The sequence below is a fragment of the Xenopus tropicalis genome, chromosome 7, assembly GCF_000004195.4.
Source record: "Xenopus tropicalis strain Nigerian chromosome 7, UCB_Xtro_10.0, whole genome shotgun sequence".
Classification (NCBI taxonomy): Eukaryota; Metazoa; Chordata; class Amphibia; order Anura; family Pipidae; genus Xenopus; species Xenopus tropicalis.
Window position 1 is genome coordinate 113,231,884 of NC_030683.2, and position 20,440 is coordinate 113,252,323.

The window sequence follows — 20,440 nt, forward strand, 5'->3', positions numbered from 1 at the left end:
ATGACCCTTGTACTCGCATCTTTTACCTGAGGCCTGTGGCCTCAACCCCTTGGGATGTGGGTTAGTTGTACCTGTAGTAGCAGGTAGGTATAGTAGGGAGAGATGGTGCATATAGTAGCAGTGGGGGGATAATAGCCTCTGGGAAGGGACTGTGGCTGTGGCATAGCAGGTATAGTAGGGAGAGATGGTGCCTATAGTAGCAGTGGGGGGATAATAGCCTCTGGGAAGGGACTGTGGCTGTGGGATAGCAGGTATAGTAGGGAGAGATGGTGCCTATAGTAGCAGTGGGGGGATAATAGCCTCTGGGAAGGGACTGGGGCTGTGGGATAGCAGGTATAGTAGGGAGAGATGGTACCTATAGTAGCAGTGGGGGGATAATAGCCTCTGGGAAGGGACTGTAGCTGTGGGATAGCAGGTATAGTAGGGAGAGATGGTGCCTATAGTAGCAGTGGGGGGATAATAGCCTCTGGGAAGGGACTGTGGCTGTGGGATAGCAGGTATAGTAGGGAGAGATGGTGTCTATAGTAGCAGTGGGATAATAGCCTCTGGGAAGGGACTGGGGCTGTGGGATAGCAGGTATAGTAGGGAGAGATGATGCCTATAGTAGCAGTGGGGTGATAATTCCCTCTGGGAAGGAACTGTGGCTGTGGGATAGGTATATAGTAGGGAGAGATGGTGCCTATAGTAGCAGTGGGGGGGGGGGGGGAATAATAGCCTCTGGGAAGGGACTGGGGCTGTGGGATAGCAGGTATAGTAGGGAGAGATGGTGCCTATAGTAGCAGTGGGGGGGATAATAGCCTCTGGGAAGGGACTGGGGCTGTGGGATAGCAGGTATAGTAGGGAGAGATGGTGCCTATAGTAGCAGTGGGATAATAGCCTCTGGGAAGGGACTGTGGCTGTGGGGTAGCAGGTACAGTAGGGAGAGATGGTGCCTATAGTAGCAGTGGGGGGATAATAGCCTCTGGGAAGGGACTGGGGCTGTGGGATAGCAGGTATAGTAGGGAGAGATGGTGCCTATAGTAGCAGTGGGGGGATAATAGCCTCTGGGAAGGGACTGGGGCTGTGGGATAGCAGGTATAGTAGGGAGAGATGGTGCCTATAGTAGCAGTGGGGGGGATAATAGCCTCTGGGAAGGGACTGGGGCTGTGGGATAGCAGGTATAGTAGGGAGAGATGGTGCCTATAGTAGCAGTGGGGGGGATAATAGCCTCTGGGAAGGGACTGGGGCTGTGGGATAGCAGGTATAGTAGGGAGAGATGGTGCCTATAGTAGCAGTGGGATAATAGCCTCTGGGAAGGGACTGTGGCTGTGGGGTAGCAGGTACAGTAGGGAGAGATGGTGCCTATAGTAGCAGTGGGGGGATAATAGCCTCTGGGAAGGGACTGGGGCTGTGGGATAGCAGGTATAGTAGGGAGAGATGGTGCCTATAGTAGCAGTGGGATAATAGCCTCTGGGAAGGGACTGTGGCTGTGGGGTAGCAGGTACAGTAGGGAGAGATGGTGCCTATAGTAGCAGTGGGGGGATAATAGCCTCTGGGAAGGGACTGGGGCTGTGGGATAGCAGGTATAGTAGGGAGAGATGGTGCCTATAGTAGCAGTGGGGGGATAATAGCCTCTGGGAAGGGACTGGGGCTGTGGGATAGCAGGTATAGTAGGGAGAGATGGTGCCTATAGTAGCAGTGGGGGGATAATAGCCTCTGGGAAGGGACTGGGGCTGTGGGATAGCAGGTATAGTAGGGAGAGATGGTGCCTATAGTAGCAGTGGGGGGGATAATAGCCTCTGGGAAGGGACTGGGGCTGTGGGATAGCAGGTATAGTAGGGAGAGATGGTGCCTATAGTAGCAGTGGGGGGATAATAGCCTCTGGGAAGGGACTGGGGCTGTGGGATAGCAGGTATAGTAGGGAGAGATGGTGCCTATAGTAGCAGTGGGATAATAGCCTCTGGGAAGGGACTGTGGCTGTGGGGTAGCAGGTACAGTAGGGAGAGATGGTGCCTATAGTAGCAGTGGGGGGATAATAGCCTCTGGGAAGGGACTGGGGCTGTGGGATAGCAGGTATAGTAGGGAGAGATGGTGCCTATAGTAGCAGTGGGGGGGATAATAGCCTCTGGGAAGGGACTGGGGCTGTGGGATAGCAGGTATAGTAGGGAGAGATGGTGCCTATAGTAGCAGTGGGGGGGATAATAGCCTCTGGGAAGGGACTGGGGCTGTGGGATAGCAGGTATAGTAGGGAGAGATGGTGCCTATAGTAGCAGTGGGATAATAGCCTCTGGGAAGGGACTGTGGCTGTGGGGTAGCAGGTACAGTAGGGAGAGATGGTGCCTATAGTAGCAGTGGGGGGATAATAGCCTCTGGGAAGGGACTGGGGCTGTGGGATAGCAGGTATAGTAGGGAGAGATGGTGCCTATAGTAGCAGTGGGGGGATAATAGCCTCTGGGAAGGGACTGGGGCTGTGGGATAGCAGGTATAGTAGGGAGAGATGGTGCCTATAGTAGCAGTGGGGGGGATAATAGCCTCTGGGAAGGGACTGGGGCTGTGGGATAGCAGGTATAGTAGGGAGAGATGGTGCCTATAGTAGCAGTGGGGGGGATAATAGCCTCTGGGAAGGGACTGGGGCTGTGGGATAGCAGGTATAGTAGGGAGAGATGGTGCCTATAGTAGCAGTGGGATAATAGCCTCTGGGAAGGGACTGTGGCTGTGGGGTAGCAGGTACAGTAGGGAGAGATGGTGCCTATAGTAGCAGTGGGGGGATAATAGCCTCTGGGAAGGGACTGGGGCTGTGGGATAGCAGGTATAGTAGGGAGAGATGGTGCCTATAGTAGCAGTGGGATAATAGCCTCTGGGAAGGGACTGTGGCTGTGGGGTAGCAGGTACAGTAGGGAGAGATGGTGCCTATAGTAGCAGTGGGGGGATAATAGCCTCTGGGAAGGGACTGGGGCTGTGGGATAGCAGGTATAGTAGGGAGAGATGGTGCCTATAGTAGCAGTGGGGGGATAATAGCCTCTGGGAAGGGACTGGGGCTGTGGGATAGCAGGTATAGTAGGGAGAGATGGTGCCTATAGTAGCAGTGGGGGGATAATAGCCTCTGGGAAGGGACTGGGGCTGTGGGATAGCAGGTATAGTAGGGAGAGATGGTGCCTATAGTAGCAGTGGGGGGGATAATAGCCTCTGGGAAGGGACTGGGGCTGTGGGATAGCAGGTATAGTAGGGAGAGATGGTGCCTATAGTAGCAGTGGGGGGGATAATAGCCTCTGGGAAGGGACTGGGGCTGTGGGATAGCAGGTATAGTAGGGAGAGATGGTGCCTATAGTAGCAGTGGGATAATAGCCTCTGGGAAGGGACTGTGGCTGTGGGGTAGCAGGTACAGTAGGGAGAGATGGTGCCTATAGTAGCAGTGGGGGGATAATAGCCTCTGGGAAGGGACTGGGGCTGTGGGATAGCAGGTATAGTAGGGAGAGATGGTGCCTATAGTAGCAGTGGGGGGATAATAGCCTCTGGGAAGGGACTGTGGCTGTGGGATAGCAGGTATAGTAGGGAGAGATGGTGCCTATAGTAGCAGTGGGGGGATAATAGCCTCTGGGATGGGACTGTGGCTGTGGGATAGCAGGTATAGTAGGGAGAGATGGTGCCTATAGTAGCAGTGGGGGGATAATAGCCTCTGGGAAGGGACTGGGGCTGTGGGATAGCAGGAATAGTAGGGAGAGATGGTGCCTATAGTAGCAGTGGGATAATAGCCTCTGGGAAGGGACTGTGGCTGTGGGATAGCAGGTATAGTAGGGAGAGATGGTGCCTATAGTAGCAGTGGGGGGATAATAACCTCTGGGAAGGGACTGGGGCTGTGGGATAGCAGGTATAGTAGGGAGAGATGGTGCCTATAGTAGCAGTGGGGGGATAATAGCCTCTGGGAAGGGACTGGGGCTGTGGGATAGCAGGTATAGTAGGGAGAGATGGTGCCTATAGTAGCAGTGGGGGGATAATAGCCTCTGGGAAGGGACTGTGGCTGTGGGATAGCAGGAATAGTAGGGGGCTCTCAGTGTACTGGTGATTTATTTTAGGGAAGCGCTGAAGTGGACCAGACTTGATGTTCTTGTTTATTACTAGAAATAAGAGAAACCATAGGTTTTTCTTAAAACAACAGGCAAAAAGTATGTTCATACCATGTCCTATTTATTCAGGTAAGGGGTGTATACTGTCCAATTAAGTTGATGTTGAAGTGCACCTCCCACACTCGGTGGCAATGAAAACCCATTATCCAGAATTACAGAAATGCAATCCTATTCTTCCATAGAGCCCATTTTAATCAAATAATTCACATTTTTAAAAATGTTTCCTTTTTCTCAGTAATAATAAAACATTAGCTTGTATTTGATGGTAAGTAAGCTGCAGGTATCCATATTGGGGACAAAACAATCCTATTGGGGTTATTTTATGTTTAAAATTATTTTTTAGCAGACAAGTATGGAGGTCAAGATTTCAGACATTCTGGATAAAAGGTCCCACACCTGTAATAGTGTATAATAGTGCGAGTGTCATTTCTCTCTTTGCACCTTCTTGCATCATTCCAGTGTAGAGAAATTGCATTGTTGCCCCATTGTGTATATGAATCCCTGGGGGCTGAGACCCGTGACTCCCCTATGGCTTATGTGGGAGCCATAATTACTCCAGATACCAGTTCAGGGAGGCCCAATAACGTGCTTCTCCTATGGCTAGCAATTGGGCAGAGTCTATCATTGGGGTAAAGCCTCTATTTTTTATTCAATTATAGGTAAATCTAATATTTAGGGTTATAAATACCCAGTCCTATTGTAAGTGATTGCCTTCTGTCAAGGTGGGGGAGATGTTTATGATCTTGGTTGCTCTCTCGTGTTGGTAGGAAACCTATTAGCCATATTAGCTGCCTCGTCATTCTCCGTTGCGTTGTTATGCTCGCCAAGCAGTCATGGAAATGTGTGTGTGCAGAGTAGCACAGGGAATTGTTTGCCTGCGGAGCAAATCTTACTGAGTGGTTGCATCATTTAAGTGCAGTTTGGTGTAACGAGCTGAAATCCGGACTCCTCTCAGCGTTGGAGGCAAAAGTATAGAATATGTAGAATTGAGATTTTTCCATGTAGGTGAACTGGGTGGATTGTTCACATTTAAGGTTTGTTGGCAGTATGTAGGTTTCAGCTGTAAGTGACTAACACAAGGATCCTGTGAGATGGGGGCATCAGGCCTGGCCTGGCAATGTTATTGTTATTCTGGCCAGTGCCACTAGGGGTGCTGTAGGATACCATAGATATCAGGTTTATATTGGGACTGTTGGGGGGGGGGGGGGGGCGCTGTTCAGTGGAAAGCCAGAGCATATATTGAACCTTAGACTGGACATGGCTAAACCTGGGCCATTATCCAAATGTACCAGGAACTATTTTGAAGGTTTTTTTTCACATAAGTGTGTTTTGCTTGGTTGTTCTACCCACAACTCACTAGCATTTAGGGCAACCATCAGGAGGGTTTATGGGGTAGTCCAGTCTAGGGACCCATGGCAATGTAGGGCTCCCAAAAGATGCAAAGTTGCATTTCATGGTCACAGTGGGTGGGATGTGGGCATAATTGGGCATGGTTCGGGTGGATCAGTCTACCACTTCCTATAGTTTTCACCCAAATGAATGATAACCCCTAAAAGTCCTGCCATCCACCCAAAATAATCGCTGATCAGGGCCAGAACTAAGGGTAGGCAGAAAAGCCTCCTGTCCCTCGTCTGGGCTGTTTTACCGCCACTGCAGCTTGTCACTGCGCGCTCCCCCTGCATGTCACTGCGCGCTCCCCCTGCATGTCACTGCGCGCTCCCCCTGCATGTCACTGCGCGCTCCCCCTGCATGTCACTGCGCGCTCCCCCTGCATGTTACTGCGCGCTCCCCCTGCATGTCACTGCGCGCTCCCCCTGCATGTCACTGCCCATGGGATATATAAGGACAGTGCTTATTATGGATGCAATTCAGCACTAGGAGTGAGCTAAAATCATCACTTGGGGGTATATTAGGCATCCTCAGGGATCCACCTCTGGAACTGACACACGGATCAAATGACTTGTTCTTATAGCATAGCAAGCTAGTGGGCTGCCAAGATATTTTGGCCACAAGGCCAATTAGTTCAACCCATATCTATTGCACAAAATGGCTGCCACTCAGCATTGACTGGAAATATTATATGCTAAAAACTGTATTCAGTGTGGTAATGGAGTCACATTGTCCATTAAATAAAAAGAAAGATGATAAATTTGGTATAGGTCTGGTCACCTATAACAACCAATTAGATGGTAGCATTTACAGGTCACATGTTGGAAAGCAAACAGCAGATTGTTCTAGGTTATGGGATTATTCCCTTAGGGTTTAACTATCTGCCTAACATTGCTCAACATTTTACAGCTTATTTTGTTGTTTTACCCATGGGTAGATTATAGTTAATTAGGGCAAAGCTTCTTTTTTGTAAATAATTTTCCTCTGCTTATTTGCATTGATATATACATGGGGTCCAGACAGGTTGCTTTCCTTGGCTCAGAGAGATCCATAGCCCATCACAGTCTTGTATGGCCCCTACAGGTGCTGGTCTTACAGCAGTCTCTAGCAAATACCTCACCCATGGAATGTAATATTGCCCCTGCACATACAATTTGGGGCATGTGTCATGGGGTCTTTAAGGCTAGCAATGCCCCCAAAAACCCACAAAGCTATAGTACACTGGTTTTGTAGTAGGCAATGATCTGACCAACTTTGGAGCCATTTAATTTTGCAAAAAAATACACAAGGGCCACAGGCTAATGCTGAAAATCCTTTATTGATAATCTGTAACAACACACAAAGGACACTTAGCTTCCCCCTACTAACACAGGGACACACAATGGCTCATTAGTTGGACTCTCCTGCTGTTCTTATGCAGGTCGGCTCATTGTAGGATGTTGCAGGCTAGCTGTGTCCTTGCTGAGCTCCTTTAGCTCAGGCTGTGCTTGTCGAACAGGTACTCGCCCATGCCATTCTGGGGCACCCCCAAGCGCTTCAGGTTGGTGATGTGGTCTCCAAACTTCTTCATGTGCTTGACTTGCTCATCAAGGTGTTCCGACTCCAGGAAGTCACAGATCTGATTGGGGGAAAGGCTGGGGTAAATATCATGCATTAAACCTATTAACAAGTTTGTGTATGGTCTTGCTCTTGACCCACTTAAAGGGTTAGGAAAATAAAGGTGCCAATTTGTTAGCCAGTGACTAAAAATGTGTTGCTCAAAATTACTTAGTAAATGTGCCCCTAAGTTTGTGAAGTCAATCTGCTTTCCCCACGTCTGGGAGCCCTTTAAAAGCATCTTGCTGTTGAGCTCACAACCTCTAATATCTGGGGTCAAAAAGCTTAATCTTAAATAAGCAAGAGCAGAGGAGATAGATAGATGAGAATGAAGCCTACTGCCTTGAACCTGCCTGCACTGCCAAATACTGTACTCTGGGAAGGAGATCACTCCTCATTGGAACACCCAGGGTACTGTAGCTCTGGCAATAGAACATCTTGCCCACTATTCATGCTGGTTCATAATGGTACACGTGTATGTTTGTTACTCACGTGTGGGTCCTTTCTTTCAGTTGCCAGGTTGTGCAGGTCCAGTAAGGCTTGGTTCACATGCTTCTCCAGATCCAAAGCTGTTTGCATGGCGTCCAGGGTGCTTCCCCACTCATCTCTCTCTGGTTTCTAGGGTACAATTGAAAGACTTAACTGTTACTATTCCTAGCATAAGCATGGGCCCTAACAGAGACATGGCTTTCTGCAGCAGATATATGTGTCTGACTCTCAGGTGGGTTCTTAGGTGCCACCAGCGACTGCATACAACAATACCTCGCTAATCACTACAACTGGTTAGAGGAGACAACTCCATTTCATTACACAGATCAGAAGCAGCTAGTCAACAAAAGGGATTGCCACCCAAAAACTGGGGTCTGAACCTCTGGTCTACTGGTTCCGACTCCTGAAACAATGAAGCAGAAGCCAGCTCATAAGACCAAGGGGAGAATCAAGTTCTGCTATGTTGTTTGAGCCAGAACTGCTCTGTCCATTGCAATACATCTACAAATTGGGAAGTTGGTTAAAATTAAACTTTCTATTATTATGCAAAAATAGTTTTTTTGGGCCATCACCATTTGCACATTCTTCCTGCCAGGGAAGTGGAAACAAAAACCACTTCCAATTAAGCATTAAAGAGTAATTGTAAGACATAGCTATGTATCAAGTAAAAGATATAGGCGCTACACCGGGTTCCCCATCAGTCTCACCTTAATATCCTGCAGGACAATGCGACCCCCACGCTTATTCTGGCATTTCATGAGCTTCTCGGCACACTCCCTCTCTTCTTTGCTCTGCTCCTTAAAGAACTCAGCCACGTGGTGAAGAGCCACATCATCACGGTCAAAATAATGGGACTATAAGGGAAAAAAGAGTAAATTGATGGCTAGGGGCGATGAAAGAAACATTTTAGGAAGGTCCAATCAGTGATATTTGGCTTTCAGTGGGATGCTGGGAATTGTAGCTCAACAAGAGCAGAAGTCCTGCCATTTCAGTCCTCTATCATTGTCCTAAGTACTGTCTTCTCTGTGTTCCTTCTTGGGAGATGCTTTCTGGGGGCCTTAGTTTACCTAAGTCTAACATCATAAATAAGGTCATAAGGCCTTAGTTTACCTAAGTCTAATGTCATACATGGACTGATATTAGTTGCCAACTTGACCCCTGCCATGTGTGGAGGCAATGTGGAGTCTTCCTGACCTGTATCTGATCAGTGATATCTTTCTGCCAACTGTTGCTTGAGGACCTTATCAGCCATTTGGTGTCCTCAAGTGATCATTGACCTGGAGGCCAAACACTTATATTTGGTTAATATGACCCACCATGTTGTCCAGCTTTAAAGTATGCCTAGCTACAGCCGTGCCCCTGGCCTTGATCTACACCTGGATAATGCAATAATAGGTCATTTGCACTTTGTGTGCCTTTGATAGATCAGTCTGTTCTACAAAATCCCTTGTGCTGGAGACCTTGGTCCATGATACCTGGCCAAACCCTGCCCTATTGATGTAAGTAGTAGAGCTGAGCAGCACTGTAGAAGACTGGCATATGGTGATGAAGCTAGAGAGGAGGACTTACCATGGACAGGTAGGTGTAGGAAGCATACATTTCCAGGTTCACCATGCGGTTCACTGCTGCCTCGCAGTCATGGCTGTAGTTCTGACGCACCTGAGAAATCATGTTGATGCCAATATAACTGTCCTTTTAGACAAAGAGGTAGAGAAAAATCAGGTTTGATCTGATGGACAGAGAAGGTTCCGTTCAATCACTGTTGAAGCAAGAACTTGCTCTGACTGTGAGGCTGTAGAACACTGCCGGCCCTTTATACCCTGCTAGACTGCAGGCCGCCCACTCACACCTCACTGCCTGGAAAGCACAGGAGCAATTATCAGGTTCTTTATGCTAAGTCACCTGAGCAGCTGTTACACCAGGGTCCCTGGGGTAGGGTTTCTGCAGACTCATGCTACCTATGTAACACTATAACCGCACTGCTGTCATGGAACATTGGATGAGCTGATGTCAGATTTAGAGTCACCTTTCCATGCCTGATGGGTGGCTTTATGGCAAGAATTTCCCCTGCACTTACATGCTATGCCATACCTGTCCAACAATGGGATTCAAGGCAACTAGATAATAGATAATTCACATGCCATGTAGAAATGTCTATGTGTGCAAGCGATGGGTCAGGACCTTTTGTACTCAGTTTGGACAGGGCATATCAGATATGTAGAATTTGGATTTGTCCGTTTTGAAAGGGGTGAGGAAGCATCACTGGACGTAAGCACAAATGGCTGGAAGTGGAGTTTTAAATAGCACAAAAATACCGGCACAACAGGACTTGTTTAAGCGGCATAAACCCTGCTGATATAAATATGGTTTGCTACTATTAAAAATCAGCAGGGTTTATTCCATTTACAGTGGCTTGCAAAAGTATTCGGCCCCCTTGAACTTTTCCACATTTTCTCACATTACAGCCATAAACATGAATCAATTTTATTGGAATTCCACGTGAAAGACCAATACAAAGTGGTGTACACGTAAGAAGTAGAATGAAAATCATACATGATTCCAAACATTTTTTACAAATAAATAACTGCAAAGTGGGGTGTGCGTAATTATTCAGCCCCCTGAGTCAATACTTTGTAGAACCACCTTTTGCTGCAATTCCAGCTGCCAGGCTTTTAGGGTATGTCTCTACCAGCTTTGCCCATCTACAGACTGAAATCCTTGCCCATTCTTCTTTGCAAAACAGCTCCAGCTCAGTCAGATTAGATGGACAGCGTTTGTGAACAGCAGTTTTCAGATCTTGCCACAGATTCTCTGTTTGGATTTAGATCTGGATTTTGACTGGGCCATTCTAACACATGGATATGTTTTGTTTTAAACCATTCCATTGTTGCCCTGGCTTTATGTTTAGGGTCGTTGTCCTGATGGAAGGTGAATCTCCGCCCCAGTCTCAAGTCTTTTGCAGACTCCAAGAGGTTTTCTTCCAAGATTGCCCTGTATTTGGCTCCATCCAACTTCCCATCAACTCTGACCAGCTTCCCTGTCCCTGCTGAAGAGAAGCACCCCCAGAGCATGATGCTGCCACCATATTTGACAGTGGGGATGGTGTGTTCAGAGTGATGTGCAGTGTTAGTTTTCCACCACACATAGCGTTTTGCATTTTGGCCAAAAAGTTCCATTTTGGTCTCATCTGACCAGAGCACCTTCTTCCACATGTTTGCTGTGTCCCTCACATGGCTTGTGGCAAACTGCAAACGGGACTTCTTATGGTTTTCTGTTAACAATGGCTTTCTTCTTGCCACTCTTCCATAAAGGCCAACTTTGTGCAGTGCACGACTAATAGTTGTCCTATGGAAAGATTCCCCCACCTGAGCTGTAGATCTCTGCAGCTCGTCCAGAGTCACCCTGGGCCTCTTGGCTGCATTTCTCTGCTCTCCTTGTTCGGCCTGTGATTTTAGGTGGACGGCCTTGTCTTGGTAGGTTTACAGTTGTGCCATACTCCTTCCATTTCTGAATGATCGCTTGAACAGTGCTCCGTGGGATGTTCAAGGCTTTGGAAATCTTTTTGTAGCCTAAGCCTGCTTTAAATTTCTCAATAACTTTATCCCTGACCTGTCTGGTGTGTTCTTTGGACTTCATGGTGTTGTTGCTCCCAATATTCTCTTAGACAACCTCTGAGGCCTTCACAGAGCAGCTGTATTTGTACTGACATTAGATTACACACAGGTGCACTCTATTTAGTCATTAGCACTCATCAGGCAATGTCTATGGGCAACTGACTGCACTCAGACCAAAGGGGGCTGAATAATTACGCACACCCCACTTTGCAGTTATTTATTTGTAAAAAATGTTTGGAATCATGTTTGATTTTCGTTCCACTTCTCACGTGTACACCACTTTGTATTGGTCTTTCACGTGGAATTCCAATAAAATTGGTTCATGTTTGTGGCTGTAATGTGACAAAATGTGGAAAAGTTCAAGGGGGCCGAATACTTTTGCAAGCCACTGTAAACAAGTCCTATTTGGAACGTGGTGGAGAGTGCCAAAGTCTCTCTAAATATTGTGCACCACGCAGAACAAAGTGGAAAGGCCAGGGTGGGCTGGTGAGTATGGATTGAAAGTGGAGTTTTCCCTTAAGAAAGTTGAGTGAATTGTATTCCTCTCAGTATTGGTTCTAATAGAAAGGGATCAGAATAATGCCAGTCTCGGGGGCTGCAACCAGGACAATGCCAGTCTCGGGGGCTGCAACAGGAAAAATGCCAGTATCGGGGGCTGCAACAGGAAAAATGCCAGTCTCAGTCTTGGGGCTGAAGCAGGACCATGTCGTGCAAATCTAGGGGTTTCTAAAGTGATACCATGGAAATATCCACAAGGAGAAAAGGCACAAGGGCTTATTTAAAAAATGAGTACAGAGTGCAAAAGAGGGGGTACAATTCGCCATGCGTTTACCCACAATGCATTTACCCCGAATAGTAATGCTAATGGGTGCAACTTGGGCCTGGGAAGTAAGTGAGGGCATACAGGCAAGACATGGGTATCTATTTACATGCATTGCAGCTGTGTGCAGTGTATAGAGGTAGCCCTGTACTTGATAGCTGATATTGGATACCGGGCACACAGTACTGATTATAGCACACAAATCAGAGCACAGAGCTGGCATGGATGAGCTACACAGATGGGCGCAATGAGGAGCATGGCCAATTCTAAGCAACATTTCAATTGGTCATCATTATTTATTTTGTTTAGTCTTTAAATTATTTGCCTTGTTCATTTAACTCATTCCAGTTTTCAAATGGGGGGGGGGGGTCACTGACCCCAGCAGCCGAAAAACTATTACTCTGTGAGGTTACTATTTTTTTGTTATTGTTACTTTTTTTTATTACTTATCTTTTTATTCAGATCCTCTCCTATTCATATACCAGTCTCTCATTCAAACCACTCCTTGGTTGCTAAGGTAAGTTGGACCCTAGCAACCAGATAGCTGCTGTCTGAAATAAGTGAAATAACTAAAGAAAGCAATATGGCAATCCCCACATCTTGGATAGAGAAATACAAAAAAGCAATGTTACAGGTTGTTTGCTGGTAATGATAAAATACTGTGACATGTTATTCATATAATTTGTATTTAGGATATTTGCAGGCCTTTCTTTATTGTTGATCCAGCAGAAAGCCCAGCTACCCTCAAATAGGTACAACAGAGTGTAGCATATATCATGGGACAAATATCCGCTCTCTCAGGGCATGACACGGACATTTTGTTACACATTTCGAACATTCAGTCTGAGAAATATATCTCTGTACCACTAGGTGGCATAAGTAGAAAAAGTATAGAGACATTCATGTTATGTCTCACAATAAAGAGGCTATAGACTGTAAAAAAACAAAAGGAAAAAAAAATATATATATATACATATATATACACAGTATCTCATACCAAATATGCAATTGAATCATTTATATTCTAAAAAGAAATAGCACAATAGGAATATGTGGATGCTTGGTACATTAGAATAATATCAATCACAAATAACCAAGGTACCTAAAACAGATAATGATATATAGATAGACAGACAGATAGATGATTGATAGATAGATAGATAGATAGATAGATAGATAGATAGATAGATAGATAGATAGACAGACAGACAGACAGACAGACAGACAGATAGATAGATAGATGATTGATAGAATGATAGATAGACAGACAGATGATTGACAGAATGATAGATAGACAGATAGATCATTGATAGAAAGATAGATAAACAGACAAACAAATAGATAGATACATAGATAGATGATTGATAGAATGATAGACAGACAGGCAGATAGATGATTGATAGAAAGATAGATAGACAGACAGATGATTGATAGAAAGATAGACAGACAGACAGATAGATAGATAGATGATTGATAGAATGATAGATAGACAGACAGATAGATGATTGATAGAAAGATAGATAGACAGACAGACAGATAGATACCTGTACATACATAGATAGATAGATGATTGATAGAATGATAGATAGACAGACAGATGATTGATAGAAAGATAGATAGATAAAGAGAGATAGAGAGAAAGACATGGTTTGGGCTAGGAGCCCGGGCAGTGAAAGCAAACAATAACGCTACAGCCTATTTTGTGGTAACAGATTAGGCTGTATAAGATTTGCCATTTATTTTACACTGCTTTTTATTCGTTTTTAAGTGTATTTTGTTTTACACAGCATAATAAATAGGCCCCATAGTGTATATGGCAATGAGGGAATGTTTCTATGTAAATTTACCATCCTCCCCTTTATATTCCCCCTGCAGATAGTTGCATTACTTGGCGTGGCTGTTAGAGCATGGCTCAGCATTAAGCTCTGCACTGGGCAGCAATCCATGGGGCTGTAGCTTCCATATCATGTGCAAACTGCGCCATTCATACAGCCTTATTTTAGTTGTATTGTATTTAATGGTGGCACAGTGGTTAGTATTGCACTAATTGATTACTGACCGTGGGACAACAGTTTCACCGGGCCCTATATTTGCACCAAACCCCCCTTTCCCATATGCCATCAACTTGCAGCTGTGAGTCCTGCAGAGCTGTGGGGCCTGCTGGGCTTCAGCGGTTTCTGGCTACAGTGATGCAGGTCTTCCAGTCCAGATACCCCCCTGCTCCCCAGATGGTTGTGCTACTGCTTTGTTGCGCTGTAACATTGGGGTCCTTGGTTTGATACCAGCTAGGGCACTATTAGCAGGGAGTTTGTATGTTCTCCTTGGGCTTGGGTTGGTTTCTTCCATGTAACCCCTAGTGTGTGTGCATGTGATATGTGTAGAAGCTCCATTGGGCCAAGGACTGATGTGAATTCAACAATGCTGAAAACATTGGCACTATATAAATAATATTATTCCTGTTTGCAAGGAAAATATGCCCCATTTATAAACTGGATGAACTTTCATTTACCATAAACAAACCGCAATGAATGAGGCCAAACATTGCGGAACTACCAGGGGTGCGGAGGGTGTGATTGTACCTGGGCTTCACCCCATTGGGGCCTGCTCAGGCTTTGGGTCGGTGCAAATCCAGTCCAAAATTTGCATTTGAAGTGGGGCACGGGGCCTGACAGTGGTAGCTCTATTACAGGGCCACAACATATTAAGGTTCATCTATTAACACAGTACATGATCCTAAGTGCGTTTTCCAATGCAAACTGCCATGTTATTCCCTAGAATTCCAGGGTGGTCCTCGTTAACTAGTGTTGCCACCTGGCTGCTATTTTACAAGCCTAGCTGGTAAAATACCAGCCATTGCCAGGGCCAGTATTACAACTGTAATACATTGTCTTCCACCCTCTGTCCTACCTCCTATCCACTCTTCCAGCTCCATTTCTAATCCATCTCGCTCTCTATTTCCCCTAATTATGGACCACCAATGTCATGCCCCACCCCCAATTACATCACAACCCTGCCCCAACATCACAGAGGATAGGTGGCAAACCTACGCTCAACGGGGCAAGTTGTGTCTGACAGATTTCACTATTTGTCACTTCCTGGGCACAAGTGCGTACGGCATTGCTTGCAAGACACTTGGTGCTAGTCAGTTGCTGCTATTGAGACAAGAACCTCCCTGAAATGATCATAGTGGAATTACCATATTTATGGTGTCAGTTCCAGGGTTACAGTTGTCAGTTCTTGCATTTGCGCATAATTCATTAAATCAGTTTAGGCACAACTTTGCATCTATTATAGCTGGCAGCTGCGTTCATAAATGAGCCTTATTGTGTGCGCAGAACACCTCTGGGCTCATCTACTGTACCTTTTGGATGCCAATTGCACCTTTTTAACCCACAATGCAGCATTAATTACCAGAATTCAGTGTCATTGTGGGTGCCTCCTAAACAGGGAGCAAGTCAGTTGCATGTGTTGGCACAACCTGTCATGGGGAACCCTGGAATAAACATTGGTGGTAATAATTTGTTACTTTCTTTGGAACTCTTCCTGTTCTGCTATTAAATAAAGCACCTGGGTATCAACCATCTTTGGCACAGGGTTTATCTGAGTGTGTATAGGTGTGATCCTACCTGACACCTGCCTGAATGCTATGTTCCAATGTAACTACATTATGGGCCTGGTGGGGACTGAAAATTTTCCAATTCCCACAGTTTTAGCCCAAACAGCCCCCCCACCAGCCCAATAAATAGTGACTGTCTATGGCATCATACAGCAGCCCCTCTGGCATTTGCCCGAATCCACAGATTGCCAGTTTCGGCCTGACGGGGAATGAGAAATGCATGAGGGCAGATGGTTCCTGAACATATAGACTGGTCATTGACAACTGATATGTGCAGAATCCTAGGTCTATGGAGCTTACACGCACTATTTACTGATCAATTCCAAAACTAAAACCTGCTTTGACATTCACAAGCCAGCAGGGGCAGTATTCCCCTCAGGCTACTAGAGGAGATTTTCAGTCTAAAACCAGAAGTTCTGCTCCTGGAATAGAAATAATTTTGGATCTAAGGTGCTCACCTCACCCCAAGGCTAAAAGCCCTCTAGTATCTAGACTAGTGCAGTCCTAGCTGGGTGTATTGGGTTGTCAGTGACCTTTACAGTAGATGTTTGAAGCAACTTTGCTCAGATTTGAAAATATTTGTAGCCCATGGTGGGAGGCAGGACCAACACTCTCTGACATGAACCTCGATATTTAAGCCTGTATTCTTTAAGGAGCCCAAATCCCTGTGCAGTGAATGTCAGGTGTTACTGTCTCTGAGATAGCATTATTGTGTATCACTGGCAAGCAAGCGGGAAATGCACATGATCACTGATATACCAACCACAACACTGTTTTGTTGTTATGTTTATTTATTGTTTTGTGTTTTTATGGGTAAATAAATTAATAAAGCATTACCTATAAAAAAAAGTAACATTTCTCTGGTACTTTGCTTGGGAGCAGAGATGTCCTGCAGAATTTCCCTCAGGCACCAAGAAGAAGCTGAAAGTTCCAGTTGAAAACCAGAGATTCTGCTCCTAGAATAGAATTTAAGTTCAATTAATATTGACTCCTGCCCCTGTGTGAATGTAACTGAAGACAAGGTGCTCACCTCACCCCAGGGCTGAAAGCCCTCTAGTAACCAGACTAGTGCAGCCCTAGCTGGGCGTTTTGCACTGTCACCCTGATAGGGGAACCTTTCACCCAAATTTTTTAGCAGCACAAGGGCAAATAGATGGTCCACAGTAGGTTTTCTCCAGGCCCTGGAAAGCAGTGATATCCTGCAGTGTCCACTACGGTGGTATTTATGCCTCATTTGGTTAGGCTGACCTGATGGCCCTTTAACTGTGGACAGAGGTGCATTAAAATGAGTGCTGCTCTGCAGGGTGCATGCCTGGAGAGGGTCCCCAGTTAAAGGGAGAATCTGGTCAGTATACATTTGGGGCCACTTGGAAGCACCACAAATTGAGATGCTGCTCATTATTCCTTTGGTCTGTTGAAACATTACCTAGAAATGTGATCCAGTAATTCAGTAATTCAGCAAGACGTGGCCCAGGAACATGCTGTTTACCTCAACATCTCCATCTAGGTCAGTGGTTCTCAACCTGTGGGTCAGGACCCCTTTGGGGGTCGAACAACCCTTTCACAGGGGTCGCCTAAGACCATCGGAAAACACATATTTCAGGGGGGTCACACCAACATAAGGAACTGTATTGAAGGTTCGCAGCATTAGGAAGGTTGAGAACCACTGATCTTAGGTGTTCATTGGGCAGTTCTTGGAAATTTCAATTAACACATATTTATATTTAGAGGATTCATCCTGCTGAGTTACACTACAACCAATTAATGATGTGTACAGCCAACCAGAGCTCTGATTTTTGCAGCCAATGGGAATCATGTTTTCAATGCATGCATTAGTTGTGTGGGTTCTTAAGGTGGCCATACACCTAAAGCAAGTTGGTAGCTTATCGGCCTGTGTGTTGGGAAAAATATCAGAATATCCAGAAGCAAGGTCAATATTGGCCTGTTCATGCCAACATTATGATTCAATCATTGGCCCAGAGGCAAAAGGATTAAATCCACCCAATTTGGCCCAGTTTATGAGTGGCCAAATTATTCAGGTAAAAATCTGCTTGTTACTCTTAGGCTATAAAATGATTAGGTCTCCGGATTTAAAGTTTAACTATACCCCCAGAATAGAGTTGCCACCTGTCTGGTTTTGACCCAGACTGCCCGGTTTTTGGCAGGGCTGTCTGGTTCAAAACTACCTGCATGGTTTTTTTAATTTGGAAAACCAGGAGGGATTCCCTACGACTGATGCTAATTGTGCCCCGTGATGTTGTGGCCCACCCCCCGAACATCATGCCCCACCTTCCTTCCTTGAGTTCCCAGGCAGGAAAGGTGACAACCCTACCCCAGAATGAATACTTAACCAACAGATAGTCTAGAATCTTACCAAACTGGAATATATCTATCAGTAAATATTACCCTTTTACATCCTCTCCCTTGAGCCACCATTTAGTGATGGGCTGTGTGCTCCCTCAGAGATCAGCTGACAGGAAATAATGCAGCTCTAGCTGTAACAGGAAGAAGGATGGGAGTAAAAGACAGCCAAATTTTTGTTTTAAAAAGCAAAAATTTAGTTACCAGCCGCCCCTGGTAACTGACTGCTTTCTCGCCTTAAGGCAGGAGCGGCCCTGGGTGGCCTTTAGAACTTAAAATGGGCAGGTTTATATTTAGGATTACCCTACAGCACATACTACTGAAAAAGTATTTTCTTTTATAAAAATGGTTCATTTAGATGTAGAAGTAGGGCTTAATATACAGGTATGGGATCCCTTATCCGAAAACCCATTATCCATAAAGCTCCGAATTACGGAAAGTCTGTCTCCCATAGACTCCATTTTCATCAAATAGTTCAGAATTTTAAAACTTTTTCACTGTAACAATAAAACAGTACCTGTACTTGATCCCAACTAAGATATAATTACCCCTTATTGGGGGCAGAACAGCCCTATTGGGTTTATTTAATGGTTAAATGATTCCCTTTTCTCTGTAATAATAAAACAGTACCTGTACTTGATCCCAACTAAGATATAATTACCCCTTATTGGGGCAGAACAGCCCTATTGGGTTTATTTAATGGTTAAATGATTCCCTTTTCTCTGTAATAATAAAACAGTACCTGTACTTGATCCCAACTAAGATATAATTAATCCTTATTGTGGGCAGAACAGCCCTATTGGGTTTATTTAATGGTTAAATGATTCCCTTTTCTCTGTAATAATAAAACAGTACCTGTACTTGATCCCAACTAAGATATAATTACCCCTTATTGTGGGCAGAACAGCCCTATTGGGTTTATTTAATGGTTAAATGATTCTCTTTTCTCTGTAATAATAAAACAGTACCTGTACTTGATCCCAACTAAGATATAATTACCCCTTATTGGGGGCAGAACAGCCCTATTGGGTTTATTTAATGGTTAAATTATTCCCTTTTCTCTGTAATAATAAAACAGTACCTGTACTTGATCCCAACTAAGATATAATTACCCTTTATTGGAGACAAAACAATCCTATTGGGTTTATTACTGTTTTATTGATTTTTTAGCAGACTTAAGGTATGGAGTCCAAATTACGGAAAGACCCCTTATCCGGAATACCCTTGTTCCCGAGCATTCTGGATAACGTGTCCTATACCTGTATAAGCTGTAATATGCAATACATTTTTTAAATGACCTGCATCGTTGGGGTTATAATATTCCTTTAAGCAGCGACACCTTGCAGTTCTGGGCTTGATTCTGGCATTAACATTGACTGAATATGAAGTGTTTCTGCATAAGAAATTGAACAGTGTGTATGAAGTGCTGCGCTGTAGTATATGGCGGCAATTATAATTATCTCTATAACTAACAATCTTTATGGATTTTAATTTGCTTTGGATATTAGTACAGGTATCGGACCCCTTATCCGGAAACCCGTTATCCAGAAAGCTCCGAATTACGGAATGCCCGTCTCCCATAGACTCCATTTTAATCAAATAATTCAGAATTTTAAAACTGATTTCCTTTTTCTATGTAGAAATAAAACAGAACCTTGTAATTGATCCCAACTAAGATATAATTAATCCTTATTGGATGCAAAACAATCCTATTGGGTTTAATTAATGTTTTATTGATTTTTTTAGTAGACTTAAGGTATTGAGATCCAAATTACGGAAAGACCCCTTATCTGGAATACCCTTGGTCCCGAGCATTCTGGATAATGGGTCCTATACCTGTACCAAGACTATCCTACACAGCCAGTGAAAAAGACGCATATATTAGCAGGTGAAATGGTGGAAACTTTATGGGGATTTCAGAAGTTTACTGGTCTCCTTTTGCTGCTCAATAAACTACAGCTCCCAGCATTGCACTGAAGAGGTTAATGTGGCAGCATTTTGGGGCAGTTTGCGTGACTATATCTCTGTCAGCTTATGTGTAGGTTTGTTATCAGAGGGAGGCTGCAGTGGGGGGGGGACACAGGGGCTAGCAGTAGGGGGTGGGGACACAGGGGCTAGGTGTAGGGGGTGGGGACACAGGGGCTAGGTGTAGGGGGTGGGGACACAGGGGCTAGCAGTAGGGGGTGGGGATACAGGGGCTAGCAGTAGGGGGTGGGGACACAGGGGCTAGGTGTAGGGGGTGGGGACACAGGGGCTAGGTGTAGGGGGTGGGGACACAGGGGCTAGCAGTAGGGGGTGGGGATACAGGGGCTAGCAGTAGGGGGTGGGGACACAGGGGCTAGCAGTAGGGGGTGGGGACACAGGGGCTAGCAGTAGGGGGTGGGGATACAGGGGCTAGCAGTAGGAGGGGCTTCTTATGCAGCGCTGGGGGGGGGAGTAGTTCAGTCGGTGG

The 20,440-nt window shown here is 45.4% G+C and overlaps 1 protein-coding gene across 1 annotated transcript; it reads right to left on the reverse strand.

Moving 5' to 3' along the window:
- Positions 1 to 6,791: 6,791 nt before the first annotated feature.
- Positions 6,792 to 9,355, reverse strand: MGC79725 (protein). The gene is given in 4 exon segments (NM_001005018.1): positions 6,792 to 7,110; positions 7,581 to 7,706; positions 8,285 to 8,431; positions 9,147 to 9,355. Coding segments are annotated over 4 exon segments (522 nt in total). The 5' UTR covers positions 9,249 to 9,355; the 3' UTR covers positions 6,792 to 6,963.
- Between the last annotated feature and the right edge of the window lie 11,085 nt (positions 9,356 to 20,440).